This window comes from Rhinoraja longicauda, chromosome 20 (genome assembly GCF_053455715.1).
Source record: "Rhinoraja longicauda isolate Sanriku21f chromosome 20, sRhiLon1.1, whole genome shotgun sequence".
In the NCBI taxonomy this organism is placed as follows: domain Eukaryota; kingdom Metazoa; phylum Chordata; class Chondrichthyes; order Rajiformes; family Arhynchobatidae; genus Rhinoraja; species Rhinoraja longicauda.
In genome coordinates this window covers 1,088,334-1,115,097 of record NC_135972.1, presented here as the reverse complement: position 1 = coordinate 1,115,097, position 26,764 = coordinate 1,088,334, and the positions used below count along the sequence as shown (strand labels likewise).

Genomic DNA, 26,764 nt, shown 5'->3' with positions numbered 1-26,764 from the left:
TGAAGTGTGTATCCATTTGATCTGAGTGCTCCTCTATCTGGAGTTGCTCTGTTACTATTTTACACTGAATTCAGCAAGCATGTTTTATCAGATATCTCTAGCCGTGGCACTTTGACTTTCCCTGGAGGCTTAATTGCAGTTGGCACACCAGGCTTGCCTAGAATGAAGATATCAGAGCTGTCAGGATGCTTAGTGTTTACTTGGATGATTCGTTGTATTTGCTCATGCATGAACTGGAATACTGAGTGGGTGGAGAGCTGGAGTGGTTGTGGCAGGAATTCCTTAACACAGAATAAAGACTTGTGCAGGCTTGGCTGCTGCTGGCAGATCCAAGGAGTGGGAATCTCAATCATCACCGATGTGTTCTTCAGAACAGTTAACTCCAACAGGTAGGCACAAAATGTTGGAGTAACTCAGCGGGTCAGGCAGCATCTCTGGAGAGAAGGAATGGGTGACGTTTCACAGAGTGCTGGAGTAACTCAGCGGGTCAGGCAGCATCTCTGGAGAGAAGGAATAGGTGACGTTTCGGGTCGAGACCCTTCTTCAGACCATTAACTCCAACAACCTGGGGTCAAATTGTCTTATGGTGGAATGATACTCAAGGAATAGAAAAATATAAGGAATGATTTATTTTTAAATCAATCGTCAAGCTGATGATTGTCTCCTTCAATTTATGTCTGGCCAATAAGCATAAGATACAGGAGATACAGATTTTTATTTTGTGTGGGGAAAATAGAGAACAATTGTGAAGTAAAAATCAATATTTTTATTTACATATTCTGGATGATCAGCCATCATCACAATGAATGGCGGTGCTGGCTCGAAGGGCCGAATGGTCTCCTCCTGCACCTATTTTCTGTTTCTATGTAATATTTCATTTGACAGTGTTTGTGTTCTTGTGGTTTTGTTGAGCTTCTTTGGTTTTGATGAAACAGTGTACTGTTTCTCAGCCTGGTAAAGAGTTCCATTAACGACTCCTGACTCTCCATTTAGTTCGATTTATTCTCAATAAATTTTTATATTGACCGTGTTTCTGAATGTAGGTACCTCGCAAAAGGTTGTTTGAAAATAAAATGTGAAGTATTGATCGGAGCGTGGGCACCCACGGTAATACGAAGCAAATGTCCCAGACTGGGCTAGTCTTGCATAGCTCAGCCTGGCCTGACCTGCTCCGAATTCAGATGGTTTACTCAACGTGATCCGATCCGTCCAAAATTTAGTTGGGTATTGATTAATTTGAGGGTACAGCATGGAAACAGGCCCTTCAGCCTATCAATGATGACGATCATTGACCGGCCTTCACACTAGTTCTACGTTATCCCACCTTCTAATCTATTCCTACACACTAGGGGCAGTTTACAAAGGCCGATTCATCTACAAACCTAATCCGTGTGTCTTTTTTTGTAAAGCAGCATCTGCAGTTCCTTGTGTCCCCAAGGAATGCTTGTTATTCCCCTTCCCATTCTTTGCATTCAAATATCATAATTGCACACCAAAGATGTATTGGATTTTCTTCTTTTCTGTCCCATGTATCTGAACAAATTCTACTGGTTACGTGCTCCAAACATTCTCTTCAGCATTATCCTTGCCAGTCATTTCAAAAGAGAGACATAAAATGCTGGAGTAACTCAGCGGGACAGGCAGCATCTCTGGAGAGAAGGAATGGGTGATGTTTCGGGTCAAGACCCTTCTTCAGACTGAAATGTCACCCATTCTTTTTCTTCAGAGATGCTGCCTGTCCCGCTGAGTTACGCCAGCATTTTGTGTCCATCTTTGGTGTAAACCAGCATCTGCAGTTCCTTCCTAACCATTTCAAAATGTTTGACATCCACTTTAACCTCCATCAGCAAGTTTTAACGCTGCTGGTCTGTGATGAGTCAGAAATTCATATCTATTAATCACAAAGGATGTTCAAATATTGGCAGAACATTTGTGTTTTGGAATGTTGAGGAATAGATGATGTGTCTGTTATTCTAGTGAATTATATGATTGGTATCACTGACGTGGCTCTGTGGTTCTGTGGTTTTGTTAGTCATTGTGAAAAGCATTTCAAAACCTAACCTGTGGATGCCTCAGATCTTTGAAAGATTTTATTGCTGATTTGATTATTTTAAAATGATGGCTCCACCTTTCCTTTCCCTGGTCATTGTTGCCTGCTCTGATTTGTTCTGTTCCTGTTCATACCACTAGTTTCCCTCTCCCCTGACTCTCAGTCTGAAGACGGGTCTCGACTGGAAATGTCACCTTATTCCTTCTCTCCAGAGATACTGCCTGACCCACTGAGTTACTCCAGCATTTTGTGCCTATCTTGATTACTTTAAATATTGATTAAGTGTTCCTTGTTGTTAACCTTGAAAGTAGTATGTCAGTAGCATCTTCCAAAATAAGTAATAGGACAGAATAAAACTGTCTGGTCCACTGCACTAAAATGCCTGACAGGCTGAGGCATTGATCAATACAAAAGCAAGTAGTTCTGAAGAGAACTGGCAGCCATTTGTAGCTCAGCATGTCTTGGACTTGTGTGTCTTCTACTCTGCACTGACATGTTGAAGAGGGGGCCAGATGCATATTGCTCTTTAATTGTTAATACTTTAATATGTTTTTAATTATTATTTATATTTTTATAATGTTTAATGATATTCTAAATATCTAAAGTTTTAAATGTTTTTAACTAGCCCAAAAGCTCTTAATAGGCCAACTCCGTTTTGCGGGCAGTGTGTTTGGATATGTTGCGGAAGGTCTAACTGCTGAATGATGCTTGTTTCATCTGGTCAGTTGCCCCTCTGATATGAAATACAGGAACAATACCAACGTGGCTTTTTCAAGCCGTAGATTACTCTGCTCAAATTCACTAGCCAACAACAATTTGTCTCTCTGTTTTCTCTTTGATGGCATCCTAATCAAATGAATAAGGGCGGCACAGTGTCGCAGCGGTAGAGTTGCGGCCTTACAGCGCCAGAGACTTGGGTTCAATCCTGATTGTGGGTGTGCTGTCTGTACAGAGTTTGCCTGGAGCGAGGGGGAAGGAAAAGGTCAATGAACTGACGAAAACACGGTTTAACACACTGTTTCCCTCTCCGCAGGTGCTGCCTGAACTTCCATGTACTTCCAGCATTTTCAAATTTCTAGCACGCACAGTAGTTTGCTTATGGGTTAAGTTTGTAGCTAATGTTTTGATCTGTTTTTCTTTGCAGCTCTTTGATAGATTGAGAGAAGACTTCCAGAAAAAGGTCATTCCCATCGGCAGCGAACTGATGCAGCCCAACCTTGCCATCAGCACCGAGGACACCGAGCGTTTGCTCTCCTGCATTCACGTCATCTTCCACTGTGCAGCCACCATACGATTCGATGAGCCTTTGAAGTACGTCCCTGGAATAATCTGTGGAGCCAAATCAAAGCGGTCAAGAGTGTTTTATTGTCATGTGTCCCAGATAGAACAATGACAATCTTACTTGCAGCAGCACAACACAATATGTAAACATAGTACACAGTAAACAATATAATAAACGAGAAAAAAAGTTCAGTGTGTGTCTATACATACATATACACATACACACATATGTATGTGTGTATATATATATATATATATATATATATATGTGTGTTTGTATGTATATATGTAAAATTATAATTTTTTTCATAATATATATTACATTTCATGAGGTTCGACTTTTCCTGTTTGCCATTAATTGGTGCAGATAATGTTATTATTGTACAGTTATTTTCCGTTGTTGCTTGTTATAGCCATCACTATAATTGCGTTCCCTTAATTTGTTCCTTGTCACTGTTGCATTTCCCACTCAACTTGAATAGGATCTCAAAGTGCAATCTTTCCAGATAACCAGTGTATCTCATTGTTTATCAGATATGAAGGTAATCTGAGTCCCATAAAAGTACAGTACAATTAATGCTGGCAAAGAACCAATTGTAAAATAGATTTGCAGCACATTACGCTGATTTAGCCATAAAAGAGCAAATCAGAAGTTATTAATTGAAAGATATCATTATGCATAATATTGATATTTTGGACATTGCAAAGCTTCAAAGGGCAATTCTATAGTTAATGCCATGAAAATTAGTATATAATTTCATTGAAAACTATACTTCTACACTTATTAGGAGGAAAAAGTTAGTTATTTACCTAATAGTTTATCATTACAGAATATCTTATGTACTTAGCTGGTGAATTCGATGAATATCACTTCTCACAATCTAGAATTTGAAGCAGGCTTTTCCATATTTCAATCATGTGTAAAAAAAAATGTACAAAATCTTTCTAGCCTAGTACCTCTAAAGTTTTCAAAATAATATACAAACAGCACAACAAAACTTGTAGATCACCAATATTTACTTTGTTTCAGGGTAAAATGAAGTTTGTTCTCCTGTTTCTTTTCAATCAAGTCTTATCAGGCTATGAACCTCCTAGAGAAGGAATCATTAGCCGCGAGGTTTCCACTTGTGCTGCTCTTCAGCCAGTGGTTAAAAGGAAGTCTGCTGGTGATGGTTCCGACAGCATTTCAAGGTGTTGGCCTTGGGTCTTTATGACAGGGCAATTGACATCACATTCAAGTAGTGTAAGAAAATAACTGCAGATGCTGGTACAAATCGAAGGTATTTATTCACAAAATGCTGGAGTAACTCAGCAGGTCAGGCAGCATCTCAGGAGAGAAGGAATGGGTGACTTTTTGGGTCGAGAAGAAGGGTCTCGACCCGAAACGTCACCCATTCCTTCTCTCCTGAGATGCTGCCTGACCTGCTGATTTACTCCAGCATTTTGTGAAAAGACATCACATTCAAAGTGCCATGGAGGTATTGAGTGCACATGGTTCAGCAATGCTGTGCAGTCTGTTATGCCGCTGTGCCAGAAATAATCTTCAGGTATAACATCTGGTCAAATTGCAAGGAGATTAGCTCTTTCAGCGTTCTACCTCACCATGCTCCACTCTGAAGAAGGGTCTCAACTCATGGCATCGACTGCCCATTCCCTCTGCCTGACCTGCTGAGTTCCCAAAGCACTTTGTTTTTTATCCAAACTGATTTTGTTTTGGCAAGGCGATTTGGCCTTCTTTACAATTATGTTCTTTTAATTTAAGGATAATGCATATTAGAAGTCCCATTTACTGGCTGGAAGGTAAAATTGTATCCTTTGAACTATAGATGGACACAAAATGCTGGAGTAGCTCAAGGGACAGGCAGCATCTCTGAAGAAGGCTCTCGACTTGAAACGTCACCCATTCCTTCTATCCAGAGATGCTGATTGTCCCGCTGGGTTACTCTGGCATTTTGTGTCTGTCTTTGGTGTAAACCAGCATCTGCAGTTCCTTACTACATATTTTGAACGATGTTGTGCAATAGTTTCCCTTGTTACCGCACTCATTGATCCTGCCTTCCTTTCTTCTGGCCGTGCGTAGGCATGCCCTGCAGTTGAACGTGGTGGCCACCCAGCAGCTCCTGGTGCTGGCCCGACAGATGCAGAAGCTTGATGCCTTCATCCACATTTCCACGGCTTATGCAAACTGCAACCGGAATCATGTCGAGGAGGTCATCTACCCTCCGACTGTGGAGCCAAAGAAACTCATTGACTCTTTAGAGTAAGTCTTCTTATAACATTTTTAACTCACTTATGAGTCAAATTTGTCAGCTACGGAGAAAAAGGAGAGGGACGGAGAGAACAAAGGGGAAGGTTTTCGATGTATTGTACTCCCAGCAGTGACTGAATGAAGAAACTGGTGGTGGCTGAGAGGCCCAATGTGTAAGAATGTCTGGAGAAGATGCATTTGAAGGAGACAAATTAAACCTAAAATTACTGGCAGAGGAAAGAAAAAACCAAGGTCATTAATTAGGGATTCAATTAGTGGTAGGGAGTGTGATTAGTGATTGGGATGAGGTTTGTGGTTGGAGAATGTTCTAATTGTGGATGGGGTAGTGCAATTAGTCAAAGTGATGAGGTTGCCGTTCAGTAGGTGTAATTAGTGGTGGGGGAAATGTGGTTGGCAATCAGTGGGACATTGGTCATCTGAAGGTGTTTAATGTGATCGTGGTTGGGGTAGTTGGAAGTTGTAATCAGTGGTCTGAGCAGAATGATTGGTAGTTAGTGGGATGAGGTTAGTTGTCAAAGGTATAATCAGTGAACAAAGGTGTTGGCTGGATGTTTATTTTGTGGTATATTCTCAGGAGGTGTGATCATAGACATAAAAAACATAGAAAATTGGTGCAGGAGGAGGTCATTTGGCCCTTTGAGTCAGCACTGCCATTCATTGTGATCATGACTGATCATCCACAATCAGTAACCTGTGCCTGCCTTCTCCCCATTCCCCTTGATTCCACTAGCTCCTAGAGCTCTATCTAATTATCTTTTAAATTCATCCAGTGAATTGGCCTTCACTGCCTTCTGTGGCAGAGAATTCCACAAATTCACATCTCTGGGTGAAAAAGTTTTAAATGGCCATTTAAATGATCATAAGTCACGATGACAGATCAGTATGTGAAGGTCAATGTTGAGCTGTTTCAGCAGATCTTGAGTGGGAGGGGAGGCTGGACAAGAATTGTAAGCTTGGGCTGGGATTGAGAGCTCACCAGAATCAGGAATCTAATGTAGAACTACTTAACGGGACCTTCGTGAAAAGATTTCCCAATGCTGGTCAGCAGTTTGTTCATGCAGGACCTCTATAAATCTAACTGATGCTGTGAAAACCTGCTTGTGCACAGTCCACAGAGTGCACAGTTTGTGCACAGTCCACACAGTGCATGGACATTACAGGCCACACATGCCCTAATGTAAAGAGTGCAAGTTCCATCCAGGATTGCTCTGTACGACATTAGATGCCAGTACCCATTCCCTGCATCTTGCAGATCAGACCAAAGCAGATCCAGATTGACTATTGAGAAGGGTCTCGACCCAAAACGTCACCTATCCATGTTCTCCAGAGATGCTGCCTGACCTGCTACATTACTTCAGCACTTCCGTTTAGTTTATTGTCACGTATACCAAGTTTCAGTGACAAGCTTTTGGTTTGTGCTATCCAGTCGAGCCACTGACACCTGTACTAATCAAAAGTCTATCTATCTCTGCCTTAAAAATATCCACTGACTTGGCCTCCACAGCCTTCTGTGGCAAAGAATTCCACAGATTCACCACCCTCTGACTAAATAAATTTCTCCTCATCTCCTTCCTAAAAGAACGTCCTTTATTTCTGAGGCTATGACCTCCTGAGGCTATGACCTCTCATCCTAGACTCTCCCACTCTTTCACATCAGGCTTTTGAGGTATATTATAGAAACTTGAAATAAAACAAAAAATATTGGTAATATTTGTGATACCAAATTTTCAGCATCTACAGTATTTTCAAGTACATACTTCTGGCAGATGTTCTGCATCCTTAGAATTGTTAGCTTTTGACATGGTTGTTGAGATACTTTGTGTCCCACGCCTTAAATTTGATGCAGAAGGTCAGGTGTGGCGATATTAAATTTCCCCATGTGTTCATATTTTTACATCATTGCTCCCACTTTCAAAACTGCAGCAATAGGTGCAACTCTTAAAATGACACAAAGTGCTGGAGTAACTCAGCGGGTCAGGCCAGCATCTGTGGAGACCATGGATAGGTGACGTTTCACAGAGTGCTGGAGTAACAGCATGTCAGGCAGCATCTGTGGAGAACATGGATAGGTTGGAAACATGGGAAAATGAAATCAAATTTACAATGATTTTTCTTTGGCACGGTCTTAATAATTCTGACCCCCTTTTTCCACAAGCTTGTAAATAGACTACTTGCTAGGGTTAGGGTTACTACTCCAAGTCTCTTTCCTGGCCAAGGCAATAATTTTCAGGTATGCTACGATTCCATGGCATTGTAGATTCATTCCACTTGTGTTTATTTTGGATGGAGGGAAAGGCAAGTGATACCAAATGACTGGTTCAGAAAGAAATTACAAAAGGTCCTGTCTCCTTGGCCTAAGATCCAACCATTCCTCGGCAGCTAAATTTAAAAAAGCGTTTTTTAAATTAGAAGAAAATGTGCAGGCAGGGCATTGATTAGAAATTACACACCATCGGAAAGCTGCTCATATTGTATGAGTCTGGCAGTAACTTAACATTCCAAATGACCTACATTTGTCACAAGAGTAAACACAGTCACTAGACACCCTTGGGAATGACGCAAACAGTTCTAATTAGCAGATGTAGGGAGAATAACAAGTCATGTGGTATCAATAGACAATAGACAATAGGTGCAGGAGTAGGCCATTCAGCCCTTCGAGCCAGCACCGCCATTCAATGCGATCATGGCTGATCACTCTCAATCAGTACCCCGTTCCTGCCTTCTCCCCATACCCCCTCACTCCGCTATCCTTAAGAGCTCTATCCTGCTCTCTCTTGAAAGCATCCAACGAACTGGCCTCCACTGCCTTCTGAGGCAGAGAATTCCACACCTTCACCACTCTCTGACTGAAAAAGTTCTTCCTCATCTCCGTTCTAAATGGCCTACCCCTTATTCTTAAACTGTGGCCCCTTGTTCTGGACTCCCCCAACATTGGGAACATGTTTCCTGCCTCTAATATGTCCAATCCCCTAATTATCTTATATGTTTCAATAAGATCCCCCTCATTCTTCTAAATTCCAGTGTATACAAGCCTAATTGCTCCAGCCTTTCAACATACGACAGTCCCGCCATTCCGGGAATTAACCTAGTGAACCTACGCTGCACTATCTACAATTTATGAGTTCTAGAAATTGTATGCTTGCCAAGGGATTACAGAATAAAGCAGCTCAAAAGTGGCCCATTTGCCTTATGAAAATTTTCACCCTTCCTGTTGAGTGATACTGTTAATTTGATTCCTTTATATCTTCATAAGCTGGAAAGGGCCCAGAGAAGAATTTTGCCGAGCTATAGGGAGAGTTTGAGTAGGCTGAGAATAAATCGGGTAAAAACGGTTCAGAAAAGATTTACGAGGATGTTGCCAGGGCTAGAGGGTGTGAGCTATAGGGAGAGGTTGAGTAGACTGGGTCTTTATTCCTTGGAACGCAGGAGTATCAGAGGTGATCTAAGAGAAGTGTAAATCATGAGAGGAATAGATCGGGTAGATTCACAGAGTCTCTTGCCCAGTGTAGGGGAATCGAGGACCAGAGGACATAGGTTTAAGGTGAAGGGGAAAAGATTTAATAGAAATCGGGGGGGGGGGGGGGGGGGGTAACTTTGTCACACAAAGGACGGTGGCTGTATGGAACAAGCTGCCAGAGGAGGTAGTTGAGGCAGGGATTATCCCTACGTTTATGAAACAGACAGGTACATGGATAGGACAGGTTTGGAGGGAAATGGACCAAATGCGGGCAAGTGGGACTAGTGTAGCTGGGACATGTTGGCCGGTGTGGGCACGTTGGGCTGAAGTGAAATGCTGTATCACTCTGACTTTTCCTATATCCCTGCAATTTATTTTCTTACAACTATTTGTGTACAACTAAGGTGTATAAAATCATGAGGGAAATAGATGAAAGGTGAATGCACAGAGTATTTTATGCCAGATCGGGGAATCAAAAACCAGAGGAAATTGTTTTAAGATCTAAGAAGAACATGAGGGGCATCTTTTTCATTCAGAGGTAATGGATATGTGGAACAGCTGCCAGGTGAGATAGTTGAGGCAGATACCATAGCAACATTTTGCTACACGAATAGGAAAGGTTTAGAGGGATATGGGCCAAATTCCAGCAAATAAGACTTGTTACGATGCAGCATCTGGGTGGGCCTTGTCGTGTTGGGCCAAAGGGCCTGTTGTTACGATGCAGCACCTGGGTGGGCCTTGTTGTGTTGGGCCAAAGGATCTGTTTCTGTGCTGTATGATTCAACCATTCTATTTCCTCAACTGCCTTTTGGCTGCTATATTCAATTTTTCCCTAGCATCTTATTGGCTTGCAAGCCCTCATTGCTTATTGCACAAGGACATTTTCCCTCGTGGTCCCATGGTTTTTGTCTGAAATGTGTTCTCTCTGGGTTTTATTGCCTTTACAGCTAATTGGAAAATGATTCTCTCTGCTACTCTGTCTGAATCCCTCCAGATTTTAAACACTTGGCTCAGATATTCTCTTAACCTTCAGCTTCTTCAATCAACCCACTTACTCGCAGTCCCTTGGAAGACACTGCATGGTTTTCAAATTGCTCTGCTCACCACCCACCACTTGCAAAGGAGATATCTAATGCTGGCAGGCATCATTTTGAGCAGTAGGGTGTGGTATGTCTGTGTTAAACATGCAGCACCTCTGGGGTAGCAGGCACCGTGTATGTTCATGCTGTGAACACGGTAATTTGATTAGTGGAATATTTCAAATTATCTGCTGCCAGTCACGGTTCTCCTGAATATGCAGCAAGTTCTGTGCATATGCTGAATACAGTTGAATATGCTGTGACTGCAGGTTTCTCAGGCCAAGGATACAAGCCCTCCTCTGCAAGTTTAGTTTAGTTTCGAGATACAGCACGGAAACAGGCCCTTCGGCCCACCGAGTCTGCGCCGACCAGCGATCCCCGCACACTAACGCTATCCTACACACACAAGGGACAATGTACAATGATACCAGGCCAATTAACCTGCAAACCTGTACGTCTTTGGAGTGTGGGCGGAAACCTGCAGAAAACCCATGTGGGTCACGGAGAATGTACAAACTCCATACAGACAGCACCCGTAGTCGGGATTGAACCCGGGTCTCTGGCGCTGTGAGGCAGCAACTCTACCGCTGCGCCACCGTGCCGTTCTGGAACAAGTGCTCCTTTACTTGGCAAGATTTTCCATCCTTACTTGCTGGCAGTACCGTGGCCAAGTTCCCAATGTTTGTTGACCACTTGGAAGCAGGCTTCTCCCACTGACCAGAGCTAAATAAAGGGACTTGCCTCATGGAGCCATCTTGCTCACCGCATTCTACCTGCTGGATTCATCAGCCCTGAGAATTTTAGCCACCTTCAGCTGAAGCATGGTGTTGCAGTGAAGCCACACGGGATCCTTGAGTGTCACTAACCCCTCGGTTTAAATTGCAAATCGGCAGGGATAGCTTTGAGAATATAAAGATTTTAATGTATTTGCTTTCATCATTCCCACAAAGAAATTGGTGCAGACACAGTGACATTTTTACTGTACTGGTTCATGTTATCTACGGTTGATTGTACAAGTACAATAAACAAAATTAAAGCACAGGAAATTGGAGGCTCAAATATCGGAATAACATTTGGAGCTAGGGAGAATGATTCTGCTTTAACCAATGAGGCTGACAGGGCAGCAGTCTGAGTTTTGTATGTGTTTCACTACATTTAATAGTGGAAAGCATGGAATCATAGAATTGTTCCAAGATATGGGGAAGGCATTTTTCCCAAGGAAATCAGTGCTATTGGAACAGTGCCATCCGTACCTTTCTTCCTGGAGATAGTACTCTCTGTCAATTTCCCCTTTGAAGACACTGATTCTGTTCCCACCACCCTTCTTTTAGGAAGGAGATAAGATAAATTTCTTTAGTCAGAGGGTGGTGAATCTGTGGAATTCTTGGCCACAGAAGGCTGGTGGTAGAGGCTCAGTTTAACTGGAACTAAATTCTGACCAAACTAAGGAGCAGACAGCTTCTAATATAGAAACACTCTTTATCTTAACTTCTGAATCATTAGCCAGAAATGAGAGAAATGTCAGTTGATGAGATCAGTTGGCAATTGCCAAAGTAATGAGATACGAGGCCACACCAAAGCCTTTGGGCACTCCTGAAATGAGGCCGAGTTAAAACATTTCCATGGTATATTCTAAAACAAAACAGCACATTAAGTGTTTAGTTGAACATACTTATTAAAATTTATTTCTCCTTTGGTATTTTTTTCATCTTGTTAGAATGCAGTTTTACAGATTTGGGTTTTGATTGAGGTGAAAATGTATGCTTTCATGAGCTCTTACAATTTACATTTTCCATCCAACTATGCCTTTGCTTAGCTGTGCCAACTGGCATTCAGTCTCTGAAATAGTCCACATATTTATCCCATGTTTAAAAGCGTTTCTTTATAAACAGCCATTCTGTTGCATCAGAATTGTTATGCACTGAACCTGGGTTAAATTATATTTGCAAATTATACCAACATTGAGGCTGCTACAGGATACATTTTGCAAGGAGGCAGAAAAGCTGGATTTTAAAAAAATTGTCATTGAAGAATTTTGCTTGTAAATACACATTGCTTTTCTTGATCTTTAAACTTCAATTTTGGTATCACTTTTGAACGTCGTAGCAGCAATGGTATTAAAAAATAAACACCACCTTGCTTCTAAAAGTGAAATTAAATAGATCACAAATATTGCACTTTTGTGCTTTTTTAAAATTTCCCTTGTCATGGAGATAGAATCACAAACAGTTGTCAATATTACAGAGTTTATTTTAAGAAACATCTTTGTCCAGGAGCTAGAAAAATGTCACATTCGATTGGTTATAAAATGCAAAAGAAATAAGATATGGTATGATCTGTGTGATGCCCCAAACTACTTCTCAGTAGATGAATAAGAAGCAGATGTTTCATTCTGGAGTAGCTTAATGTGCCGCTGTATTGTAGGAATTCTCCTACAATTTCCATCTTGACAGAAACCATTCTTTAACCAATTCATTTCACTCCGCATAATAGACAATAGACAATAGGTGCAGGAGTAGGCCATTCGGCCCTTTGAGCCAACACCGCCATTCAATGTGATCATGGTTGATCATTCTCAATCAGTACCCCGTTCCTGCCTTCTCCCCATACCCCCTGATATCAAGAAATGGCTGAAAGCGCAGAGTAGAACAAAACCCTATGGGTTGTAACATTGAAGAGTGGCTTCTCAGAACTAACGGTTTCCAGCCAAGCTGTTCCAATGCAAATATATCACTGGTATCCCAAAGCCAGTGTGGGAAATAATCCAGCTATGTCCTGTTCATAAACAGTGGACAAATTCAATCCAGCTAGTCACCAAAGGACTCAGTGCTGGAATAACTCAACAGGCCAGGCAACATCTCTGGAAAAGATAGATACAAAAAGCTGGAGTAACTTAGCGGGACAGGCAACATCTTTGGAGAACATTGATATGTGATGTTTCGGGTCGAGACCCTTCTTCAGACTCAAAAGTCTCAATCATCTATCCGTGTTCTCTAAAGATGCTGTATGACCCGCTGAGTTACTCCACCACTTTGTGTCTTTGTGTATTGAACAGCATCTGCAGTTCCTTGTTTCTATCAGCTAGTCACCTCTGCTCCAACCGGTCTCCTCTCAGTCATCACCAAAACATGGAATGCATCATCACAGTGTCACCAAGTGACACACTCTTGCAATCGCCTGCCCCCTGCCCACTGTTTGAGGAAGAAGATTAGATATGATCTCAACAAATTGTTTTATGAGCTTGAAAGGATGCATGGCCTATTATATTTGTTTTGCTCGTATTTATATATTGCTGTAAGCACCGACTATTCTCTGGCATTCTGTGCTAAAATGCTGTGCTTCTGGAGCTGGTGGGATCACATGAAACACCGTTGTTGTCACCGCTGCTTCAGGTGACTCGCAAATTGCTGTTGGTATAATATTCCACAGCTAAAAGTTTGTTTAAAAATGCTGAACTATCCTGTTTTAAAAAGAAAGTAAACTTCTGCTTTAGATGTAACTTTAGAAACAAGAACAGGACTCCCTTCCTGATTGCACGTTTTCTACCTGCACATGTTTCACTGTAGATGTAATGCTGTAACACTAGATTCTGCACTCTGATGCACTTTTCTTTGCACCTTTTTAGTTTAGTTTAGAGATACAGAGCGGAAATAGGTCCTTCGGCCCACCGAGTCCGTGCTGATCAGCAATCCCCGCACACTAACACTATCCTACATACACTAAGGACAATTTACAATTTTTACCAAAGCCAATTAACCTACAAACCTGTATGTCTGTGGAGTCTCGGAGGAAACTGGAGCTTCCCGGAGAAAACACACAGGCGACGGGGAGAACATACAAACTCCGTACAGACAGCACCCGTCGTCGGGATCAAATCCGGATCCCTGGCGCTGTGAGGCAGCAACTCCATCGCTGCGCCACCGTGCCGGACTGTTGTATTTGCATATGGCGGCACGGTAGCGCAGCGGTAGAGTTGCTGCTTTACAGCGAATGCAGCGCCGGAGACTCAGGTTCGATCCTGACTACGGGTGCTGCACTGTAAGGAGTTTGTACGTTCTCCCCGTGACCTGCGTGGGTTTTCTCCGAGATCTTCAGTTTCCTCCCACACTCCAAAGACGTACAGGTATGTAGGTTAATTGGCTGGGTAAAATGTAAAGAAAATTGTCCCTAGTGGGTGTAGGATAGTGTTAATGTACGGGGATCGCTGGGCGGCACGGACTTGGTGGGCCGAAAAGGCCTGTTTCCGGCTGTATATATATGATGATATGATATGATATGATGACTGTGCTCATATATAGTATGATTTGACTGGACAGCACGTTTAAAAAAATGTTTTCACTGTATCTCAATATACATGGCATTAATAAACCGATACTTGTATAAGGGGGGAGGAGAGGCATTGCAACAGGAAATTATTTCTAAATCACCGCTCCACATGTGATGGATGCGGAAATCACCCATAATATTGCAATAAATAAGAGAAACAGAACTGAACCATAAAATAGGGCAAGATGATTAGTCACGGTTAATTGGGTAAGGTGATTTGGCTGTGAAGAAATGTTCTGCAATTGATGGCTGCAGGAGTGGTCTTGGCCATGCTGCTGCTCCTTTTGCTAATGCCTTGCCTTGTCTTTTCACTGTAATGCTGTGGCTGCATTCTGTCGGCTCCTGCCAGCTGTGTAATGGAGCATACAGCTTGTCAGGACTATTTTGGAAACATGGATGAGGATTTTCCCGTACATATGCTTCAGTTTATCCCCACACATGAAACACTTCTCAAGAAGGGTCTCGACCCGAAACGTCACCCATTCCTTCTCTTCCGAGATGCTGCCTGACCCGCTGAGTTACTCCAGCATTTTGTGCCTACCTTCGATTTTAAACCACATCTGCAGTTTTTTTTCCTAAACACTTCTCAAATGTTGGCTTCTGATTAAAGAATTACAGTTTAATTTATAAAACACAGTTCACAGTTCTTAAAATCATGAGAGGAATAGATCGGATAGATGCACAGTCTCTTGCCCAGAGTAGGGGAATCGAGGACCAGAGGACATGGAGTCATAGAGTGATACAGTGTGGAAACAGGCCTTTCAGCCCAACTTGCCCACACCAGACAATATGTCCCAGCTACACTACTCCCACCTGCATGCACTTAGTCCATATCCCTCCAAACCTGTCCGATCCATGTACCTGTCTTAAACGATGGGATAGTCCCAGCCTCAACTACCTCCTCTGGCGGCTTGTTCCAAACACCCACCACCTTTTGTGTGAAAAGGTTACTCCTCGGATTCCTGTTAAATCTTTTCCGCTTCACCTTGAACCTATGTCCTCTGGTCCTCAATTCCCCTACTCTGGGCAAGAAACTCTGTGCATCTATCCGATCTATTCCTCTCATGATTTTGTACACCTCTATAAGATCATCCCTCATCCTCCTGCGCTCCAAGGAATAGAGACCCAGCCTACTCAACCTCTCCCTATAGCTCACACCCTTTAGTCCTGGCAACATCCTCGTAAATCTTTTCTGAACCCTTTCAAGCTTGACAATATCTTTCCTATAACATGGTGCTGAACTGAACACAATATTCTAAATGCGATCTCACCAAAGTCTTGTACAACTGCAACATGACCTCCCAACTTCTATACTCAATACTCTGACTGATGGCCAATGTGCCAAAAGCCTTTTTGACCACCTTATCTACCTGTGACTCGACCTTCAAGGAACCATGCACTGCACCACTAGATCCCTCTGCTCTACAACACTACCCAGAGGCCTACCATTCACTGTGTAGGTCCTGCCTATGTTAGATGTCCCAAAATGTAACACCTCACACTTCTCTGTATTAAATTCCATCAACCATTCCACAACCCACCTGGCCAATCGATCCAGATCTTGCTGCAATCTTTCACTATCTGCAAAACCACTCACTTTTGTATCGACAGCAACCTTGCTAATCTTGCCCTGTATGTTCTCATCCAAATCATTGATATAGATGACAAACAGTAACGGACCCAACACCGAACCCTGAGGCAAACCACTAGTCACTGGCCTCAGGTGAAGGGGAAAATATTTAACAGGAATCCGAGGGGTAACTCTTTCACACAGAGGGTGGTGGGTGTATGGAACAAGCTGCCAGATGAGGTCATTGAGGCTGGGACTATCCTAACGTTTAAGAAACAGTTAGACAGATACATGGATATGACAAGTTTAGAGGAATATGGACCATATGCAGGCAGGTGGAACTAGTGTAGCTGGGATATAATGGCCGGTGTGGGCAAGTTGGGCCTGAAGGGCCCGTTTCCACACTGTATCACTCTATGTCTCTAATTCTGTCATCAGCAGGTACACGTGTTGCAGAAGTCGTGCCTGATTACAATATCTCAGGCAACCCCAGGGCAGGCGTTTAAAAAATATAGTCTCTAAACCTTGGATCTATTGGGAGAAAAGAGGTTGGGCCAGAGACTCTGTATTGGTAGTTACACTTTAGTTTGTCACTTCCCTATTTGCATGTAAATAGGTGCCGACAGAATGAAAAAGGAAAGCAAGATGCTAAATGATCCTAAGTTATCGCTGAAGGTCTGTGCATTCGGTGGAGCTTGACCCAGGGTGGACAGAAAGGATCAACCTTTGCAAACAGGGCCAGTGAGCACTAGCAGAATTCTCAGTGCCACTTTTGACTTCCCCTTCGCTTCTTGCTAAATGCAGCCACAAACCACTCAGGATATGTTAGGAAATAGCTTTTAAAAATGACATTAAGAGTTCCTTTTTTGCACACAGAGGTAGCTGGAAGCTGTCACCCATTCTGTATATTTTGTCTGAAAGTGCTTCATTACTTTATCTTGATGCTGCTGTGTGATCTCCAAACATTTCCACACTCTGAAAAACGCTTTGAATTCCATTCAATTGATTAAACTATCAACAATCTTCCCGTGTTTTTATCTTACATTTTAATTATTTCCTATGCTTTCCTGTTGTTTTTCTTTTAATTAATACCACCATTACAAGGGGGGTAAAATCAGCAAATGTATCTATTTACACTTTAAATACTTCATTGATGGATTTGTGTTAAATTATGGTTTTGATTTATCAAATCTAATGTTCATAAGTGATAGGAGTAGAATTAGGCCATTCGGCCCATCAAGTCTACGCCATTCAATCGTGGCTGATCTATCTCTCCCTCCTAACCCCATTCTCCTGCCTTCTCCCCATAACCCCTGACAATAAGCAAAATCAAACTATTTTTCTATGGTTAGGATCAGGAAAAACTGTGCGAGCATTGTTTGATTAATTTGATGCTTTCAAGAGAGAGTTAGATATAGCTCTTTGGGTTAATGGAATCAAGGAATATGGGGAGAAAGCAGGAACGGGGTACTGATTTTGGATGATCAGCCATGATCATATTGAACGGTGGTGCTGGCTCGCAGGGCCGAATGGCCTACTCCTGCACTGATATTTTATATATCTAAGTAATTCAAACCCTAGCTGCATCAATGTCCTGGCACTGGGATAGATTGTCACTGACGTTACAGTAACCAATGTAGTAGACACCAACCAACCAGTGAGTTACACGTGGCTTGTGGTGGATGGAGAGCTACTGCCTCCAGAGAGCACGTGATAATTGAACAATTATTCACACTTGCGAATGGATGCACATTTTGAACCACTTCTTGATTTCCTTTGGAAAATGTCCTTTTATAGACGTGTGAAATTTAGGCGATATCACTGTTATAATTTAAAATGATCACCTGTTTTGTTATCTCTTCGCTCTTGCTCAATTAATCAATCCTCAATTAATCCTTGCTGGCCATGTTTATAAATCCTATTGTTTTAAATTATTAAACCTTTCATTAAATTTTAAAATGTCTTTGATTGCAGGTGGATGGATGAAAGTATGATCCAAGATATTACCCCCAAACTGATCGGAGACCGGCCGAACACCTACACCTACACAAAGGCACTTGCAGAGTATGTCGTTCAACAAGAGGGTGGCGATTTGAACATTGCCATCATCAGACCTTCCATTGTTGGAGCAAGTTGGCAAGAACCATTCCCAGTAAGTCGTTCTGTTTTATTGCAAAGTATCTTATCAGGGGCCTGCTGTTATTCCTGCTGTGAAACAGGGTACTTTTTAAATCTTTGTTGTTCATTTGCTGGATGGCCCTAAGAAGACAGATGCATCCAAATGTACATCTGTTTGCTCAGAGTTCGTTCATCACTGTTATACACAGAGAAGCTGAGCACATGATAATTGAGCAGTTATTAACATTTGGGAATGGATGCACATTTAGAACCACTGCTTGGTTTCCTTTGGAAAATCTCCTTTTATAGATGAGTGAAATTTAGGCGATCACTGCTACAACGCAGACACCCCCATGGGGAATCATTACCCAATCAGCGTACCAGTAATGAGGTGGATGGGCATACAGCCTCTGGATACTGGAGGATCACTAAACTTGCATTAGTTTTGTACACGACAGCAAGTTAAGAATTATTGAGAACATGCAAAAGTGTAAACCAGACCATGTAGAGGAGGCATTTTGAAATTTAACTAAGTCTGATTTAATTGTCTTTTAAAATGGACGGTTTCTTGGCTGTGATGACATTGTAGGTTAAACTGAAATCTAATTGGCCTGCAAAGTGGCCCAATGTTGACTCGAGTAGTGGTTGTAACTAGTGGGATTTACCTGCTCTGTTCTGACAACGAATATGCAGATCCTTAGGCTACGTTTATAATATTGCATGTCAACTAGCCACCTTTTGTTCTGGTTTAATGTTGTGAATTAAACGGAATACATGGAAATAATAAAACACTGCAGATGATCAGTTCCTCAATCTTTCAGAAATGTCTATTTACACTTTAAATACTTCAGTGAGATGAATTTATAGTTTTCATTTATCAGATCTAATAACCAAAATCAAACTGCTTTTCTATGGTAATGATCAGGAAAAGCTGTGCAAGGTCAGTGGTGGAGTATTTCATTCTCCAGATGGATAAATGCCCTGGGATTGGTAGAACCTGGTTCATGTTACTGTGCAGCTGGGGCTTGTAATGGATCTGGGGCTTTGCCTCTGGAGAGAGCACGTGGGAATCGATGCAAATATTGATCCATTTCTTGCTATCCTTTGGAAATTTCCCCTTTATAGATATGGGTATTTGGGGCAATATCACTGTTGCAATAATTTTAAAGTGTAAGCATCAGCTCTATGATTACAAACTCCCTGCTCACAATTGTTAATACTGTAAACTGTAAAGTAAAATGTACGGACGAGCAGAACTATTTTTTTTCAATATAACATTGACTTTTGCAACAAGGAAAAATGTATTTGATGAAAATTGGTGATAAAACCTTTAACTGAGAGAGCATATGTGCCTCTGCAACCTATTTGAGAATGGTGAGAGATTGATGCTGGTATTTCCCAATCAGCTCCACCCATAAGCCTGTCCATCAGCTGGAATGAGATGCATCTTATTTTATGTTGGTTGCATGGGGTTTCTACTTTGTTTGCTTAGTTATGATCAATAGATAACAAATGAACGTAATAATCTATTGTTCAAGCTCAGTGCCATGCATCTTTCAGCAAAACTGTTTATGAAAGCGACTGTAATGTATTTCCTCAAACAATGTCATACACAAACTAAGGTCCGGCACTGTGGTGCAGTGGTAGAGTTGCTGCCTCACAGCGCCAGAGACCTGGGTTAGATCCTGACTACGGGTGCTGTCTGCACGGAGTTTGTACGTTCTCCCCGTGACCTGAGTGGGTTTTATTCGGGTGCTCCGGTTTCATGCCACACTCCACAGATGTACAGGTTTGCAGGTTAATTGGCTATGGTAAAATTGTAAATTGACCCTAGTGTGTGTAGGATAGTGCTAGTGTGCAGGGATCACTGGTCACTGCAGAGTCGGTGGGCTGAAGGGCCTGTTTCCGCGCTGTATCCCTAAACTAAACTAATCAGGTCTTATTTACCAGCATGAAAAAATGATCTAGTTCTACTGTTCTAACCGTACTAATGTGAATGGATGGACTCGTAGAGCACAGAAACAGCTCCATCAGACCACCACACGAGTACTGACCATGAAGTATTTAAATACATTTCCCGGCACTCCTTCCATGGCCTTGATGGCTAAAAAGCATGGAGTACATAAATATTTATCTGCATCTGAGTACCACTTTAATTGTTTAAAAGTCACGGTTATAAATTGTCCTGCTCTTTTGTTACTCTGACACCTGAAATATCTTCTCAACCTTCAGCATGCTGAGATCCTTACTTAATATGCTATCCACTTAACCAACTTGTTTTTAATTTTTAATAACTTTCTCAAGGTAGAATCGGAAAGATTGTTTATAACGTTGATACATCATATTTTCAAATACTTTAATCTGATTTCCTGTAACTGAAGTAATAGAATGTGGAAATCTTTCTATATATATAAAAAAAACATGCTGATCACATTTAAATAAACTACAACCATAAAGTCATGAATTAAAAAACTAATGTTGACTTTTTCCAATTGAATAGGGTTGGATCGACAATTTCAATGGACCAAGTGGGCTTTTCATTGCCGTATGTAAAAGCACTTTGTTTTTATAAGTCAATAAGTCTTTGTGTTATTGAATATACAAGCAAAACATAAAGATGGCTGATACTTCTGCATTCCACGTGCCTATGTTCAAAGCTAGAGCAGCATTGCCAAGGTGCATGTCACGAGGGGGTTGTTTATAAGATGCCATGCCAAAAGTAAATGGGGTTGTTCCTTCAGTAGAGTAAATGCATCCCAGGGAAGTATTGGAGGAAAAAAGCTGCAAAACCTGAATTATGCGAATCAGTTGTGAGACATTAGCAACTGCAGATGCTGGTTTACAGAAAAAGAGACAGAGTGCTGGAGTAACTCAGCGAGTCAGGCAGCATCTCTGGAGAACATGGATAGGTGACGTTTCACAGAGTGCTGGAGTAACTCAGCGGGTCAAGGAGCATCTGTGGAGAACATGGATAGGTGACGTTTCACAGAGTGGTGGTGTAACTCAGCGGGTCAGGCAGCATTTCTGGAGAACATGGATAGGTGATGTTTTGGGTCTGAAGTAGGACCCTGACTTGAAATGTCACCTATCCACAGTTGCTGCCTGATCAGCTGACTTACTCCAGCACTCTGTTCTTCAGTTGTTCGATGTATTATTATATTTAAATCTTTGTAATAAATTCAAAATGCTGAGTATGGCAGGAGTGCTTTAGGAAATGCTTAACATTAAAAGAATTAAACACTCTAACATCCAGGTAGAACATTGTAACATCCAGGTAGAAATGACATGCAAACTCCACACAGACAGCATCCAGGGTCAAGTGTGAACCCGGGTCTGTGGCTCAGTGAGGCTTAACCACTGCCGCCTGTAAATTATTCTTCCAAGATTTCCAATGACCAGGCTATCTCCCTGCCGCTTCACCCTCTGTCTTTCTAACTTGTTCCCAATGTTGGGGGAGTCCAGAACCAGGGGCCACAGTTTAAAATAAGGGGTGGGCCATTTAGAACTGAGATGAGGAAAAACTTTTTCAGTCAGAGAGTTGTAAATCTGTGGAATTCTCTGCCTCAGAAGGCAGTGGAAGCCAATTCTCTGAATGCATTCAAGAGAGAGCTAGATAGAGCTCTGAAGGATAGCGGAGTCAGGGGGTATGGGGAGAAGGCAGGAACGGGGTACTGATTGAGAATGATCAGCCATGATCACATTGAATGGCGGTGCTGGCTCGAAGGGCCAAATGGCCTCCTCCTGCACCTATTGTCTATTGTCTTTCTGAGGAACTTCCCCCCCACCCCCACCACACTCTCTTCCCTGCGTTTCAGTCCTGTTGATTAGATGACAAGCTGCAGTAGAGAGTCTGAAGAGGGTCTCGACCCGAAACATCACCCTCCTTCCTTCTCTCCAGAGATGCTGCCTGACCCGCTGAGTTACTCCAGCATTTTGTGATACCTTCGAGATGACTAGCTGCAGTGAGAGAGAGAGGGGGGGGGGGGGGTTAGCAGCATTGGCCTGGAGTTCTCAATGACAACGATGAGAAGGCCTACCGGGAGGATGTGGCTGATCTGGCACTCTGGTGTCAGGACAATAGTCTCCTCTTGAATGTCAAAAAAACTAAGGAGCTGATTGTGGACTTTAGAAGGGCTCAACATCCAAGGACGTAATCCGCAGGCATTGCCACTTTCATTTCACTGCACATCGTGTATGTGCATGTGACAAATCAACTTGACTTGACTTGACTTGACTCCAGGTGCAGACACTGACTGCAGATACTCTTGTTTGCTTCGGATCCCACAGCTCCCACCTGCAACTATTATGGAACAAAACATGACCTCTGCCAACCCTTGCGTTCTCACTTAATCTATTTATTCAATTTTTATATTTATTTGGTTAAACTAATCAGTTCATTATTTATTTGATGAAGTAAGAGATTTTTCCAGCTTTCAATTTCAACCATTGTCGTCATATCAAGAGCAAAATAAATGTTAACCAACCAGTTACTTGCATCACTCTTATGTGAAATGGATTATTTTGGCTTCAAATATCCCCACTGTTCGAGTCCCTAGAGTAATTCTCTCTAACCCCCCCCCCTTTGCTACGGAGGTGTGGGCTGAGAATAAAGGGGGATTTTATATAATGTGTGCGTACTTGTGGCTTTGCAACACTCATTTACAATGCTATTTCCATTGTCATGCAGGCAGGTAAAGGGATTCTTCGTACCATGAGAGCTACTAACAATGCAGTGGCTGATTTGATCCCTGTTGATGTAGTTGTTAACCTCACAGTGGCAGCTGGCTGGTATACAGCAGTTCACAGGTGAGAGATTTGTATTCTCCACACTGTATCTTGTTTCCACCACTGATTTATCTCTGTCTGTGTCTTGTTTTCTACAATGTTGCAAGGACCAGGCCTCTCGTCAGTATTCTTGAAGGACAGTAAACACTGGAATTGATTTTTCTTTGGTGTGAAGCAAGCCAAATTATTCACAGTTATTTCTGAATTTCTGTCCATTGGGAAATAAACTGACTTCTAGTTTGCAACAATTGGCCCTCGTTTGCTATTCGCTTCAGGGGAAGGCTCGACTGGTGGAGTTTATAAAACATTTTTGTTGAGAATACTTTAAAAATGGAAATTTACTTTTGCTGTCTGTGCTGAAACTACTAATACATTGACATAAACCAAACAAATGCCAAAGGCAGCATGACTTCCTTAATTCTCTGCTCTTAAAGTGTTCAATTCAATCTCCCTTTACTCTTGTTTTGCAAACATTATGTTTTTGTGTGGTCTTTTCTGTTAGCGTGGAGTTCAGACAACCCTGACAAAGCCAAGAGTGTTGCCCATCCCAGTTGTCTGTCATGCTGATTACTGCAACCCTCGGTGGCACAGTGACGCAGATAGTTCGATCCAGAAACATGTACTACACTTTAGCCATCACCTACGACTCTGTGACTCTCTATCCAATATTTTACAAATACAGAGTTAAATTTGGAATGTTTATGCCAAATCATTTCACTTTTTGAAGTATATTTGTAGCCACATTTTAATTGACATTGTTTTTCTCAAGATTGTGAATCTGTGGAATAGTTAACCCGGGAGAGTTCTCAATGTTTCCACATCTGAACGAGATGGATTTTTGGATTATGTGCTAGCCCAGACTTATCCAGGAGATTTAAAGGCATCAATGGGATCAGCCATGATCTTGTTTAATGGGCTTAATGGGCCATCTCTGTTCCTGTCCCTGATGTTGTTATGTGCTCATCAAACCTTTCTGTGTTTTTAAATGGTGGGAAGGCTTTGTGACCTCAGGAGGTGAAATGCCCAATATTTACTCTCCAAATTGCTCGTGTAATCTGTTTGCTTTTGTGAAGGGGCCAGTTGGTGGGTGTCTGGTCAGTCGTAACCCCCAGAATATTGAGGAGCGGCTTTGTTCAGTGATGGTTTCTCAAATGCAAGTGAAGGAAAAATACAAAATGGATTTTCCTGCATCAAGATCTGCTTGCTGCCTTGTGCAGGGCAATGGTGCTGCCAGTGTGTAAGCAAGAACTGCAGATGGAAGGTAGACACAAAATGCTGGAGTAACTCAGCGGGTCAGGCAGCGAAGAAGAGAGAAGGAATGGTGACGTTTCGGGTCGAGACCCTTCTTCAGACTATTGACTTGGTGCTGCACCCTGCCATGATATGTCCAAATGCCAGATCCATCCACAACAGGATAACAGGGTGGGAATAATAACTCTCAGGTGTGGGATGGAGGCAGAAGGAGGAGAGAACGGATGGGGAACTGAGAAAGTGAATGAGAGAGGGCTGAAGGCTAAGGCTGAATGTAACAGCAGGAGCTGGAGACAGCAAACAGCAAGTTTTCCTCAGCCCATGAAGTAAGTCCTGGACCTCTCATGGGATTGGGATTGGACAGGCGAGATGCAGGAAAAATGTTCCCCGTGTTGAGGGAGTCCAGAACCAGGGGTCACAGTTTAAGAATACAGGGTAGGCCATTTAGGACTGAGATGAGGAAAAACGTTTTCACCCAGAGTTGTGAATGTGGAATTCTCTGCCACAGAAGGCGGTGGAGGCCAATTCACTGGATGTTTTCAAGAGAGAGTTAGATGGAGCTCTTAGGGCTAACGGAATCAAGGGTATGGGTGAAAGCAGGAACAGGGTACTGATTTTGGATGATCAGCCATGATCATATTGAATGGCAGTGCTGAATGGCCTACTCCTGTACCTGTTGTCTATGTTTCTATGTGGGTGAGGCTTGCCTTGCCCCTCATTCTCATTGATTTGTTAGTAAAACAGAATGGGTAATACTGGCAGAAACTAACCCCAAAATGTCTTTGTGCTTGAAGAGGGAGACCAAAGCATGCTCGTAGCTTATTTAAAGCTTCAACTAGGTTAGTACTTCTTATCGAGTCCACATCACAAGATTAGTAATGGTTCAGCCAGAGCTGAGCACACTTCTCGGCCTCTGCATACACTGGTGTTTTGTGCTTCTTGTGCGTGGTGGTGGAAAGATTGATGGAAACAGAGCCGCGATGTGAACGCTCCTTCCTTGACTCCAGTTTAGTACAGGTGCTCCTCAGCTTCCGATGGGGTTCCGTTCCGAGAAACCCATCGGAAACCGAAAGTATTGTAAGTCTAAATGCATTGTAACACGCGCGATCACGGGGCCGGAAGCGAGCTGCGGCTCGCCACGGGTCATTGCCGTTTGCACCATCGCAAAGTCTAACTATCGCAAGTCGAAGCATCGGAAGCCAGGGAGCACCTGTACTGCATTCCTTCTACTTTACAAATTAATCGTTTTTTTTATTGACGGCAAGATTTTCTTTAGCAGGCAAATTGGATATCTTCAACTGCTGTTACAATACAAGTACCATGTAAACTTTACAACCCAACTATAATTATACTGGGGAACAGCACTGCTAGTTTCTGAAGTGATGAAGATTGTGTCAGAATGTGGAAAGGAGTGGGGAGAGAAGAGGGAACTTAATTGAACGTAGAAAATACATTTTACAATGCTGAGTGAGGAAGAAGATGGAAAAGCTGAGCCGGCGCTGCCTGGATATAGGTGTTTTGTTTATCCTCTGCCTCGTCTGCCCTTACTCAACACATCAAAGAAAGCCGACACAGTTTCAATGTCACTGCAGAACAGCCAATGGTCCCTCATGTTCCTCACTCACTCACTCAGCATTGCACATGGATTACTGACATTACAATGCTTCTTTCAGATGAACAATTGTATTGATTACCCATTATAGGCTTATCTGACCTAAAAGCTCATCAGTCTAAATTATTGCTTGTTTCATTTCCCATAAATGCTGCTTAGCATCTTGTCCATTTCCAGTATTTCCTCTTTTTATTCCAGACCTCACAAATGCTTAACCAATCTTCTGTGTTTTTTTCTCCCCAGACCAAAAGTCACCCTTATCTACAATTGTACCACAGGCGGCATCAACCCTTTTCACTGGGGCGAGATCGGTAACTTCACATTTAACATTTTGAGCTGCGTTCCAGAACAGTGCTGCATGACGTGATTTATGTTTCTGCTGGGGGTTGGAAGGCAGTCACGTTTCAATGATAACACTCTGACATCATGCATCATATCTTCCCTCATTAATGGTGATAAATGGTCACAGTAAACATGCAGCATCCTGAGCTGCTGGGCAGCGTGGTGGAAATTAATATTGCCTATGGAAAGCTCCAAAAAGATTGTAAGATTATTTTCTTAATATTATAACTTGATGACAGCTGGAACCATAAATAAGACCCTATCGGCAAAGTCGGTTCAGCCTTAAAGATAGACACAAAATGCTGGAGTAACTCCGGGACAGGCAGCATCTCAGGAGAGAAGGAATGGGTGACGATTCGGGTTGAGACCCTTCTTCAGACTGAACGTCAGGAGAGAGGGAGTTACAGAGATAGTGAAGTGTAAGAGATCAAAAGAGATGAGGTTCAAGGAGAATGTAGAATAGATCATTGTTAGCTAGGAGAAAGTGACAACAAATCTAGCCGAGATAAAATGTAATCAGGGGGACAATCAGACTGGTCGGAGAACTGGGAAGGGGAGAGGTGGGGAGAGAAGGAAAGCAATGGTTTCTTGAAGTTAGAGAAGTCAGTGTTCATACCGCTGGGG

General features: G+C 42.4%; 1 protein-coding gene across 4 annotated transcripts in view; it reads left to right on the top strand.

The window, feature by feature from the left end:
- Positions 1 to 26,764, top strand: part of LOC144603476 (fatty acyl-CoA reductase 1) — a 94,097-nt gene that overhangs the window by 54,373 nt on the left and 12,960 nt on the right. For all 4 annotated transcript variants that reach the window (XM_078416703.1, XM_078416700.1, XM_078416704.1 and 1 more), the window contains exons 3-8: positions 3,195 to 3,361; positions 5,412 to 5,591; positions 18,007 to 18,184; positions 20,651 to 20,695; positions 22,838 to 22,956; positions 26,042 to 26,109. In XM_078416703.1, coding sequence (XP_078272829.1) covers positions 3,195 to 3,361; positions 5,412 to 5,591; positions 18,007 to 18,184; positions 20,651 to 20,695; positions 22,838 to 22,956; positions 26,042 to 26,109 — 757 coding nt within the window. The remainder of the gene's footprint in view (positions 1 to 3,194; positions 3,362 to 5,411; positions 5,592 to 18,006; positions 18,185 to 20,650; positions 20,696 to 22,837; positions 22,957 to 26,041; positions 26,110 to 26,764) is intronic.